At 41.6% G+C, this 13,155-nt stretch overlaps 1 protein-coding gene across 4 annotated transcripts in view; it reads left to right on the forward strand.

Moving 5' to 3' along the window:
- Positions 1–269: 269 nt before the first annotated feature.
- Positions 270–13,155, forward strand: part of SATB1 (SATB homeobox 1) — a 79,361-nt gene continuing 66,475 nt past the window's right edge. The window contains exons 1-5 of one of the 4 annotated variants that reach the window (XM_068545863.1): positions 270–801; positions 4,277–4,511; positions 8,419–8,595; positions 9,370–9,496; positions 10,265–10,388. In XM_068545863.1, the coding sequence (XP_068401964.1) occupies positions 4,301–4,511; positions 8,419–8,595; positions 9,370–9,496; positions 10,265–10,388 (639 nt within the window). In that variant the 5' untranslated portion in view covers positions 270–801; positions 4,277–4,300. Of the gene's footprint in view, positions 802–830; positions 1,559–3,891; positions 4,013–4,276; positions 4,512–8,418; positions 8,596–9,369; positions 9,497–10,264; positions 10,389–13,155 lie in introns of those variants that run through there. The other 3 variants (XM_068545861.1, XM_068545859.1, XM_068545862.1) reach the window with 3 other exon arrangements.

Here is a 13,155-nt window from a genome sequence, read left to right on the forward strand (position 1 = left end):
AGAGGCAGCCACAGCGGCGGCGGCGGCGGCAGCAGCAGCAGCAGCGGCGGCGGCGGCAGCAGCGGCGCGGAGGGCTGCAGCCCGGCCGGACGCGCGGAGCCGAGCGGGGCGCGGCGGCGGCCACCGCGCCCGGGAGGAGTCCGCTCCGAATTTGATGGGGGCAGCGCCGGCGGCGAGGGGGAGAGCGGAGCGGCCCCGTCCGGGGACCCCCGCCCGCCCGCACGCACACACACCGCCGCGCGCGCGCCGCTCCCGGGGCCACCCGGCGACCGCCGGCCTCGTCGCCACCGCAGCAGCCGTGGCCGCCCTCTAGCCCGCCCGGGGGCCCAGGCGACTCCGGGGGGGGCGCCTCCCCCTCCTCCACCCTCCCCCTCCGCTTTCGGGAAACTCCTGCTCAGTTGTGTCGGGGTTTCTGGCTTCCTTTCCCCCCAAGTCCTAGTGCCATTGTGGGGCTCGTTGTTTATTTACCTCGGACTCCGGCTGAGTGAGAGCTCGGCGACTTTTTGGGGGGAGGGGGTGGGGAGTCGGTGGCGGCGGAGGCGGCTGGGGTGCCTTCCGATCCCCCCTCCCCTCCCCCCAGCCCTCTTCCTCGGCCTCACTCTCTCGGCTCCCCAGACGCTCGCAGCCCTGCGTCCATGGGCAGGGAGGGGGTCCTCGGGGCTGTCGTCAGCGAGGGCCGAATCAAAAGTGGCATTTTAATGCCTTGCCGGGGCTTTTTCCGCGACCTCCTGCCCCCCACCCTCTCGGCCCCCCGGTAGATGCCCTGGTCGGGGGCGCGAGGCTGTGGGAAGAAAGTTGAAGGTTTGTTACTATCAGGAGCAATTGTTGGGGAGGGGGAGGGGGCGGGGGCGATCGGAGGGGAGGCGAGCCGGCCTTCCCCTCCCTGCGTTCTCCGGGGTGCCTGGAGAATAAGATTACAAGTGACAGCCAGAAGTAGACTTTCTGTCCTCACACCGAAGAACCCCAGCGAGCAGGAGGGAGGGAGGGAGGCGAGGGGAACCTTTCTTGCCTTTCTGGAGACCTTGTCCGCAGTGATTTTTTTTTTTTTTTTCTTTTTAAGAGAATCCCCAGTCACCACCTCGCCTCCCCAGCACCGCCACAGTGTACTGCTCTTAACGGGTTTTGCTTTGTTTTTACGATTCTCCCCCCGCGAACGAATCACTTGTCAGATCAATTTTATCTTCTCTCTCCTCCCACTCTCCCCTCCTCCCCCATCGAAAACCCCGTTCTCTGAGGTTAGACATTTTACAAACCATATATGTTGTTTTTCGAATTGTGATTTTTTTATTTTTAACCCCTCTCTCCCATGGCTACTTTTCCAGACGTTTATCGGCCCTTCCCCCGCTTAGGGGGGCGGGGGTAAGGGAAGAGAAAATAATACAATTTCAGGGGAAGTCGCCTTCAGGTCTGCTGCTTTTTTTTTTTTTTAATTAAAAAAAAAAAAAAGGACGTAGAAAACATCATTCTTGAACTTCTCTTCAAGAACCCGGGCTGCAAAGGAAACCTCCTTTGTTTTTGTTATTTATATGCTGTCAAGTTTTGAAGTGGTGAGTTTCAGGTCGGTTTTGCTAATTTCACTCAGTAAAACTGCAGTGTTTCTGTTTCTAGATAGTACTTTGCTTCTTTGTCTCTTTAAAAGGTCACAGTGAAAGCTTGGCCTGGATCGTGCCGGCCATATGGAATGGATAAGGGCACAATCTCTTAAAATGTGATTATGAGGTTCTGTGGGCCGAGGGAGGCGATCCAGCACGGAACTCATTGAAAAGGCTCCCACGCTGCAAAAAATAGGTTCTTGAAACCGGAATTTCGGGCTTTGCTCTTTCTTTTCAAAGGAAGTAATCGCTGTGTCTGAGTTCACTGTTTATTTCGTTGATTATCATATATGGACTTGGTTTACGGACAGGGAAATGGGGTTTTGAGAAAGTAGCCTGCTTTCAATGCGCCAGCCAGCCGTTACAGTAAAATGGGTTGTTTAAATGTGTAACTTAAAAGAAACTCTTCAGCCTGGCATCTGTTGAGACTGTAGTTAGTTTCCGTGCTGTCAGTCCAGTGGGCCCCGTGGAGGTTGCTCTTTGCAATTCCAAACTCAGGTTTGGTGAACTTTAGCCTTGGGCGTAGAGTTTAAATGAGTAAATTGGGCGTTTTATGTGCATGTAATTTTGCTTTATAATGTAGAGCTTTTTACAAGATGACTGAGTTTGATAGCTGCTTATAGGTGGATATTCATTCGAAGGACAGTTTTGCATGACCTATATGACGTTTTGATTGTCAATACATTAACTAAATTATCGTCTAACACTTTACTGTACAGTTTATAACGCTGTTAAGCCTCATGACTACTTAATATGTTTTGTAGCATTAACTTTGACGCTTTTATCTACTCCCCCCTCTTTTTTTTTTTTTTTTTTTTTTTTGCTCTTAAATTGCCCCACGGGTTAAGTATTTTCTTTTCAAGTCATATGTTTTAAAATTCATCTTCCGTTTTAGGGTAAGGCAGCCAATTTCAGGAGAAGCAGCTCTGTACTGTAACCCATATGAAGCATTATAAAGTGTGTTTTGAATAAGTTAATAGTCACCACTAATTTTGCCTTTAGACTACAGTTTAATATTAGTGGAAAAGAGTAATCTTGATAAAAAGTGGTTAAAAGAGGCACATTTATTGTTAATGAACCTCATAACCAAAACCAGATGGGACCTCGATCAACGGTAGACCTTTGGTCTCAGTGTGCCACCCTGGAGTACAAGGATAAATAGCCATTATTTCTCTAACTTTATAGTTCTTCAATTGACATTCTTAAGGTTGCTTTTAAACCTACAGATTATCATTGCTCTCCCCTCCCCATCACCTCTTTCCTTGATTATAATGGACAGAGTAATCTACCGTTAAACAGAGGGGGAAAAAAAAATGCTTACAGAAAGGCCATGCTAATAATACAAGCTGGCTTTCAAATCTGGATCTGAGTAGCTTCTTCGTTATAGTGTGTGTGTGTGTATGTATGTATATGTATATTTTTTTTAAGTGAAAGATATGTCGAATTACCAGACAGCTGGAGAAAAGTGATAATTCTCATATTGTCTCTGGTTTTTCTATATATGCTCCCCTCTCCCTTAGTGTCGGTGAACTCAGTACTTCAAGTACCATGAAAGTTCATAAAAGAATTCTACTCATCTGTTCATATTAATGCTAGTTAAAACCGTATTTTAGAAGTGAGTTTGGTAATGTACTACTTTATTATAAACAGTATGAAAATTGATGTCCAATGTATGATACAACTGAAAATAATTATCTGTTAATTTTTTCTGAAGTTAATTGAGATGTTGACTTCATTGCATGCTGAGATTATTTTTGAACACTGGCAATTGTGTTTTACCGAAATTATCAAGATTTTTTTCAAAGCGAGTTTAGCGCTTCAATCTAATGTGTATATTATGAAATATTTTCAAAATTTTTGCTATTTAAATTGTTAACATCATTTTATTACTAAAGGACCCCTAAATATTAACTCTAGGACATGTGAGTTGTAACACTTCAGTACCGGGGCTATTTGAAGAAATCCTCCACTTCTATCCATTTGCTTAGGGGTGGAATGATTCAATCACATGTTTGAGACAAGACTTGATTAAATCTTTAAAACAGGTCATGTAACTCTTGATACTTTGACAGTAGAAAAGTTTTTCTACAAATTAACTGTAAAGCCAATAGAGAGTTTCAAAAGCAGAAGTTTGCTACCTTCTTTTGAGGTGGTGTATATGTATGTAGATATATTTTCTTCATGAGAAACTGCATATGAAAATATAAGCAAAGACATCAGATCTAACTAATATTTTGGACTGTGATAATCTTTCCATCTTTGATTAAAGTGTTGTTATTGTGTTCTGTATTAAGTTTCTAATTTTTAAAAATTGGGACTACATAAATACAATTTGTTATTTTCTCTTTAGCTATACTTGTAAATTCTTGTTCTAAAAGTAAGCCCATTCCCCCGCAGCCCCTCCCCAGTTAGCTTTGCTGGTAGGTGACAAATTACCTTTTTGTTCATGTGTGTTGGTACAATTTCCGCAAATTATTCTGTTACCTTGAATGGAAATATAATGCTGTGATCTAGAAATAGAGTAACGTCTGCATTATATTATATGTCCAGTTAAGCAATCTTACAAATAAGAGAGAAGCATCCAGGGATAAAACATTTACATGGTGTTATATATACAGAGAGAGAGAGAGAGATGCGGAGACCCCTACCCAATTATAACATGTCTTCTTCTTAAATTCTGGCAGGTGATCTTTAGAGAGTAACTGAGTATGGATCATTTGAACGAAGCAACTCAGGGGAAAGAACATTCAGAAATGTCTAACAATGTGAGCGATCCAAAGGGTCCACCAGCCAAGATTGCCCGCCTGGAGCAGAACGGGAGCCCGCTGGGAAGAGGAAGGCTTGGGAGCACAGGTGCAAAAATGCAGGGAGTGCCTTTAAAACACTCGGGTCATCTGATGAAAAGCAACCTTAGGAAAGGTAAATACTTTCGATCCAAATCCTGGAAAGCTGCAAGCCCTGTGTTCACCCAAGGCCACTTGGTATCGGGGTGGAGAGGCAGAAGGCTTCTTTGTTACCTTCTTTTCCTTGATTCTCTTTCTGATCTGAAGTTAGTTACTTTTCTGGCTGTAGGGTCAGCCACGTTTGAAAGTGTAGGCTCCGTGCCTGAGCAGAGCATCTTGCTCCCCTATAGACTGGAGTCTTTGGATGTCGTGGACAATAAGAACTGAGTTAAATGTCATTGTCTCAGTTACACAAAGCTTCCATTGAGAAGATGTTATTGTAGTAGAGCATACAGAGGTGGCTATTGCTGAAACTAACCCTGATTAAGAAGAAGACATTTGGGACTTCCCCAGTGGTCCAGTGGCTAAGACTCACGCTCCCAATGCAGGGGGCCCAGGTTCGATCCCTGGTCAGGGAGCTAGATCCCACATGCTGCAACTAAGACCCGACACAGCTAAATAAATAAATAAATAAATACTAAAAAAAAAAAAAAAAAAAAAAAGAATAAGACATTTCCATTGTTTGAGGACCGACCTAGCTTTTTCATAGGATTACTGGTTGTAAGGCAGTTTCACAGATAATGGAAGTCTTCTGCAATATGATGTAAAAGTTTTGTGATGTCATTTTTTTTTTGGTGGTTTGTTTTCTTCAGAGCAAATTCATTATTTAGTAACGAAAAACCTGATGATTCTAGTGTCTCCCTTTTGCTGTAATTGGGTATTTTTGATAAAAGAAGGGCAGATCTAGACAAGTTTATAAGGAGAGGGTATGTAACTGTGATTCCTTTCTACCAATTTTATATTCCATTGATGCAGTTGAATAACTGCGTTCAGCACTGTTGTTTCTATAAATCATTGCCTATCCTGGGCATAATGTGTGGGCCTTAGAAGGTCTTTATTTGTCTCTGAATAACTGTGTATAGGATTCAGATTTTCCTTACATTTGCTAAAGCAGAGGATAAAAATGCCATCTTGTAGCAACCAAGAATATTAAGTAGATAAAGTTAGCAGACAGAGGAATTTCATTGTGTTTGATGCATAACATTTATCATACAATCATTTATTTTTTCCTTGGTTTGGCGAAAACAAAGAATATATTGATCCTGAAATGAACAGACACAGCAGTCCGTATTGTTAGATCTTTATCTATTAAAAATGGAAAAACAGCACTTCAGCAAATTCTTTGGCCTCGCCTCATGATTACCCTATTTATTGATTGTTTGCCAAGAATGTATGCATCTTAAGAAAGCCAGGGTAAGAGCATTAAAAATATAATTTATTATGGCTTTTCAAACAGAGTGCATTAATATTGTACTGCGAAGCACTGGGGCTCTATAAAAAAGACTTTCTGACGCCTGCAAACATGTAAGTTCCATAAATTCCTAAATAGGAGATTTCAGCTGTCTCTGGTATTATGTGATATTTGCACAGCAAACTTTAATGCCAGGACAGTTTTAGACAAGGATTCTACAGACTTCTCTGCTCCTTATGGCAGACGTGCTGTTTACACAGGCTCATAAACCTTCAGCAAAAGCTCCTAAGACTGCCTTCAGGTTTAAATCATGGGGTATTTTTAGCAGTCAGCAGTGACCAGCGCACTCCCCTTTCCATGCTGGAAGGTTATGAAGTTGGTGGAGTTGGAAGCCTCGTCCAGCACTTACACAAATAATCAGATAGTTCAGAGAAGTCCCCTGTTCAGCTTGACTCCCAGCACCAGGAGGACAGTGTGACAGTTTGCTGGAAGATTCAGCAGCTAGATTGGGAATTAAAGGCTGCTGTTGTCGCTTTATCAATAGCCACCTTGATGATCTTACAGGGTCCCTCTAAATAAAGTCCAAAACAACTCTCATATATTTCAACAGTTTGAAAATTAAACCTACAATTATTTCATAGGTCTCAGGAGAAGCAAAGAGCAGAACAGGTCTGTATCATTCTATAAGAGGAGAAATCAATGTGTATGTTTTTGTTGTATTAGTAACCCAATTCTTTGAAGACCTCAGGACAGGGGGAGGAGATACCAAAGTACAGTAATTTCACTTCCTGCTCAAGTGCTTTTTTTTTTTTTTTTTTAAGCATTGCATTCATAGTGACATTTTAAAATTGCAGTTTAATTGTAGAAGTTTCTCTGCTTACTTCAAGCAACAAAAATTCCTACAGCTTTTTGGTGGTGGTGGTAGTATTTTTTTTAATCTTCTTTTTCAAGTGCAGGGTTTCTGTTTGACAGATGCTAGATAAAAAGTGGGGCTGGGATGAGAAAGCACACCTTAAGAAAAGGGGTTGGAGGTTTTTGTTTATTTGTTTAGAAGGTTTTGCCAAAGTACCTTCCAGCCAAGGAAGAAATCACCAGTTTGCATACTGCTGTTTTTGCTGTGGTCTCCCCCCAGTCTCTTTCTGATCCCTGACGGGTTCTCTCTCTGGTATAAAACAGCCGAATGAGTGACATGAATATTGGCAAGCTCCGCAGCTTGTTTTTCATCCCTAGCCTGTTGGGTCCCTCCAAATGAGTTTGCGAGCCTTTCTAAGTAAACCTAAAGGGGTTTATTTGTCAGAGCTAGAATCTCTTGTGAACAGTTCACTGAAGCTGTGGTGTAGATGCACACGTAGAAAACTGTAGCTGCTTTTACTGCCGGCTTTGTTCAGCAGCAACAAGCAAAGAGGGCGTTTTTAAAGGGCATCCCTAGTGTCAGGAGGAAATCCTGATTTTTATCTCTGCTTGGCAGGCACTCGACACCTTCAGAAGTTGGTTGGATTCTGTGAGTCCAGAGGGCAGAGCTTATAGAGGCATTAATGTGATAGGACTAATTGGGGATCCTGGGTGCCCTGTTAAAGTAACCCTAGTCATCATTTATGCTAAAGATGATACCCTCCTGGCAGCTTGCCACAGTACAGTTCAGATGCATCTGCTTTTAACCCTTTTCCGTTTATCACTGGACGTCTTGACAGTGTGCTGCGTAAACACCTCAAGTACTACCGCGTCCCGTGATTTCTGTTTCTAGAAGCCTCTTTGCTAACAGTGGTGTGGCCTGTGTTTATTAATCATCTGGCTACTGAGTTATTACGTGGGATTACAGTAAATAGAGAACACCTCAAGTCTATGCAGATTCCTGTATCCTAAGATGCCCTGATGAGGCCAGTTTCCTTTCCTCTCATTTTTATCCCATTTGCTATAGCAAAGATGGTTCATTTTAAAGACGTGTGGTTACTGTGATATCTTTTTAGTCAGGTAGATTAAATGAGTAGCCATCAGAGTAAAATCTTACTCATCTACATTATGCACATATTGAAATCGTGTGTTTTGAACATCAGTTTGGTTAAGTTTTGTGTTTCTTCTATGGACTCGTTAGAGTCAAGGTCTTAAAAAAGGAGAAAAATGCTAATAATTTTATCATCAAATATAATTTGTTTGGATACAGACAATGAACGTTTAATGTTAACAAAAGTGTGTAGGAAGCACGAAGGTGGGTTCTTTCGAGGACAAGTGTAGCGAATTGCGTTTGCACACCGGGTACCACTCACAGCAGATCAGACGAGACCCTGGCTCCTCTCTCAATCAGCCTTACGGTTTGATCAAAAAGGTAGTTCTGCGTTAATTGATGTGGGGAAACGCGCTGTTAAAATTAAAGCAGAGCCCAAGTTACCTCAGGGCCAAGTTCACATTCTATTTCAATATTTCTCTTACAACTTAAAAAAATAAAAATAAAGGCAGGTGTATGTGTGTATGTGCGCGCGCCTGGATCTCTGTGCCCTGTCTGCCTTGGAAACACAGCCGCCCCATTCTCTCACTGTGTTGAAGATTTATTTTCACGGCTTCGTTTTTCCTCCCCCCAGACTGTATTTCTGAAGATCGTTGGTTTGCGTCTCTTTTCCCTCTGTGTCCTTGATAGGAACCATGCTACCGGTTTTCTGCGTGGTGGAACATTATGAAAATGCCATTGAGTACGATTGCAAGGAGGAGCATGCAGAATTTGTGTTGGTGAGGAAGGATATGCTTTTCAACCAGCTGATTGAAATGGCCTTGCTGTCTCTGGGTTATTCGCATAGCTCTGCTGCCCAGGCCAAAGGTAAATAATGCAGACGTGGGGTTGGAAAAATTGCTTGGCATCCTTTGTTTACCTTGCAGAGAAAGCAACTGAATATTTTCATTCAAAGAACTGTAGCCTGTGTGTTACATGGGTTCCTTCTAGACTGTGGCTTTGAAAAATTGGCTTAATTCAGTTTGGTTTAGTTAACACACATTTTGCTCATGTGGAATGTCGAGGTAGATTTTTTTTTTTTTAAATTACTTCAGCTGAATCATTAGTATGCTTATTGACCTTAATAATCTGCTCCACTGAGGACCCACAAGGAAGTGAGGAGCGTATTTGAACAGATGGACTGTTGAGAGTCAATTTGCATTTATGACTGAATATCTAGTTCTGTTTCTTTTATTCTGTTTCTGATGGTTTTATGGGCTGTAAAGTATTTTTCAATGCTGATTCCCATTGCAGTAGAGAATCTTATCTAAATCGTAAAGCCGTTTACAACTGGTTCAGCTATGTCTTATTAGAACTTCCTGCAAGTTAGGAAAATGTGGCCTCTGCCTAGGTTTTATTGATGGGGTTTTATTTCCAAAATAATAAACAACCCCCACCGTCATTTACATAATTTCACAATTTGGAAAGCTAAGCTGTGAATATTTTCATTGACCTGCCTTTTAGAGGGAAGGGAATCATTCAAACAAATAACAGTATTGCTTGTGGTGGGGGCAGTTAAAAAAGAAAAAGAACATACCTTCTACTAGGTATGTTATCTGAAGGGTAAAATAGTTAGTGACATATTCTCTTTATCTGGAATAGGGCTAATCCAGGTTGGAAAGTGGAATCCAGTCCCACTGTCTTACGTGACTGATGCCCCTGATGCTACGGTAGCAGATATGCTTCAAGACGTGTATCATGTGGTCACATTGAAAATTCAGTTACACAGGTGAGTCAGGACAGCAACTCTAGGGCAGAACATTCTACTCACCTGATCATCTGAAATAAAGCATCTCTGGTCACCCTTCAGTTGTGATTTACTCTGTGTTTCAGGAAGGTTAACCCAAATTGATTTTGTTACCTTACCCCTTCTGCTTTATTTTCCTAACTTCAATCTATCATTAAAAAGCAGCCTTCCCCCCAAATGCATCGATCTGTGCAGGTTATCAGATGACAAGACTTTGTATGTGCAGTGGATTAAATGATGCATTACAAGAAGGCATTTTACATAAAGTTTACTTAAGAGAAAAATATTTTTGCATATCATGAACAGTGCCATCTGTGTACATTTTGTGAAAGAATGCCTTATTCGCTATTGCCGAGCTCTTCTTCATTTATGTATTTTTCTTTTTTTTTTTTTACCATTTTAACTCGTATGAACAGAGTCCTGAAAGGAAAGTGTTCCCACGTTCCCGTTTTTCACCATAGCTCGTGAGAAAGCAGCACACCTTAAATTGTCTTCCCAAGCACATCAGAGCAGGAAGGTAGAAGTAACGTGAAAAAATAGCCACCACAGGCAGCTGATGTATAATTCATGCATCGATACAGCAGATGTGTTGTATAAAGTAATTAACTAATCGGAACAATCAGGAGACCGAGAGCAATCTCCAGATGCATCTGTTTGATGCGCAAAATGAAATCTGTCTGTCTTGAAGGAACGTTCTGCAGCAGGATGCGATCTGGTCATAATCCCCTTTCTAATCTGTGTCTCCAATAGTTGCCCCAAACTAGAAGACCTGCCTCCGGAACAGTGGTCCCACACCACCGTCAGGAACGCGCTGAAGGACTTACTTAAGGATATGAATCAGAGTTCCTTGGCCAAGGAGTGCCCCCTCTCACAGGTACTTGGCATTGCCTGTCCTAAATGATAGGACATTGTGGGAAGCCCTAGTTGGAGGTGTAATAGGGTTCCATAGTCTAAAGCAACTGGCATCGGAAGCAACAATCTCCCCAAAAGGCCAAGTGACTTGACCACTGGTGACTTTCAAAAATATGCCCTCTTCGTCCTGAACAGAGCCTTTACACTTTTTCTCCCTTGGGGAAAAGAGCGGAGGAAGAACAACTCAGCACAACTCTACACTAGCTCGATTGTAGATTCCTCCTCTGAGTGCTCTGAGCTTGGAAGCTACATTGTCCTGAGAGCCCTTATTTAAGGGAATAAAGGTGGTATAACTTCCAGGCACCCCTAGGTGAGTGGGAAGGGCATTGGAAGTGTTAATGTTGAAAACTGCACCATGCTACCTCAATAAAACAAGAGTATGGTATAGTTTTTGGATACTTTGTTCATTACCAAAAAAAAAAAAAAAAAAGAAATAGCATTTAGTAAAAAAAATTTTTTTAAGTAAGAACAGAAAACAGAAATCTCTTCCCTGTAACTAAAGGTTAAATAGTTATTATTCATCAAGATTTTGTCACCAGTTTTATGGCATTGGTTTACCCCCCACCTCAGCTTTTTCTTTTTTTTTAGTGGGATCATATGTTTTCCTCTGAGACGCCTGTCATACCATCAGGGATTTTTGAAATGAGACAAAGATTTATTATTATTATTATTATTATTTTTTTAATATAAATTTATTTATTTATTTATTTTTGGCTGTGTTGGGTCTTCGTTTCTGTGCAAGGGCTTTCTCCAGTTGCGGCGAGCGGGGGCCACTCTTCATCGCGGTGCGTGGGCCTCTCACTGTCGTGGCCTCTCCCGTTGCGGAGCACAGGCTCCAGACACGCAGGCTCAGTAGTTGTGGCTCACGGGCCTAGCCGCTCCGCGGCATGTGGGATCTTCCCAGACCAGGGCACGAACCCGTGTCCCCTGCATTGGCAGGCGGATTCCCAACCACTGCGCCACCAGGGAAGCCCCAAGATTTATTATTATTGTACTCGAGTTTTTAGAATGAATTTTGGTAGAGGGGTAATTAAAACTCTACTGAGAGATTGCCTCTGTTTCTAAATGTAAAGCCAAACATCACTTTTGATGATGCAGAGCTGATTCAAATAAAAAAGAAAGGATGCCGTGAACCCGCTCTTCATGGGCTGCTCCTGTGGTCACAACGTAACTGTGTTGTAATGCCATCTCTCAGTGCCCACACCAGTGAAGGTCATGCCACCATAGCGTATAGTTGAAGTGCTGGTCTAACTAGATTTTTACTAAATTTTTAATGTTTTTCTTTCAATGCAAGTTTAAAATGTAAGTGTGAATGTTAGTCTGTCAGTCATTTGGACTTGAACTGTATGAGTGCTGTAAACATTTCTGCAACTGAGATATTCTCAAAATGTGTTTCTAATGTGATGGCCTTGAAGATACATGGGTACCTTAGGAAGGAAGGTTGTGGCCTTTTGTGCCGCCGTTTCATGGAAACTCCATGCATTGCAGGTGTGCTGCATTACAGTCCCTCAGCTTTACTTTGTTATTTGTTAGCAATTATAGGAATGAAGCAAATGAATTAAGTTTACAATTAATGATGGCTTTTTTTATTCTTTTAAGGTAAGCTATGGCCACAGGTAAAATATTCTCTGGTGTTAAGTGTCCGTTTCTTGAAAATCAGAGCAAAGTCTTTTTGTCATTTTAGCTGATCTCTTCTCTCTCTCTCTCTCTCACCCTTGGAGTAGGGAGGATGAGAATTTATAACCATCGAATAAAAGTAATTTAAATTAATTAAACACAGTTAAATCAATAGGATGATATAATGAAGCAGGTGGACTCTTAACCTCTGGGGCTTTGGATTTTGCAGACAACTCCAGATAGTCTGTCACTTGGTTTCAGCATTTGAAAATTTGAAATGTCCTAGAATTAAAGGCTGGTTGGTTGGTTTGTTCGTTTAACTCAGCGTTAAAATATGTATAAATACCCAGTATAGGAATCTCATGTATCTTCATGTTACTAAGTGTCCCATTGATTTGGGAAGGCAGAGATTTAAGGCATTTACTGTGAGCCGGAGAAGAGGATGCTAGCATAAGTATTTATTGAAACAGGCAGTGAAAACTAATTGTTAAATGACATCAACATTCAGCCAATAAACTCTACCTCACTATAGCTTATAAATACAATTGTGAGTTTACTTAATGTTATCATGGGAAATGAATTGAATACAGACTATTATAATGTTAAACAGAATTGACAAAATGAAATTCAGGACTTGGTTTTGGAGTCAGACATGGGTGAATTTCTATAGAGAGGCCTCGAGAGGAACATGTGGGCCTGGGTAGCTGGGGACCCTGCTGTCATCCTTAAGTGGTGAAACTAGGCTGTAACTTCAACATCAGTTATAATTACAATCTTCCTTTCTTTAAAAAAAAAAAAAAAAATTTGAAAAAAAAGTATACATCGTTCAGCAGTGGCAGCAACTATTTGAAATTAATTTAATATTTAATATTATGAAGAAGTGCAACTTGTTCTCTAAATGAGGGGGTTATTTTGTCTTCTGCTGCATCATCTTCTATTTCTCTAGAATGAATTCGTGAATCTGATACTCAATTCGGAATGTTTTAATTATGGACTGTTTTCCATTTGCTTCTTTATTTTCTCTTCTGTCAGAAGTTGTTAGTTAGAGGAAACGCAGGCACTCTGAGGCCTCAGCCCCAAATATATGCTGAGCTTGGTAAAACTGCTCTTTT

Source organism: Eschrichtius robustus, chromosome 6 (genome assembly GCF_028021215.1).
Source record: "Eschrichtius robustus isolate mEscRob2 chromosome 6, mEscRob2.pri, whole genome shotgun sequence".
Lineage (NCBI taxonomy): Eukaryota > Metazoa > Chordata > Mammalia > Artiodactyla > Eschrichtiidae > Eschrichtius > Eschrichtius robustus.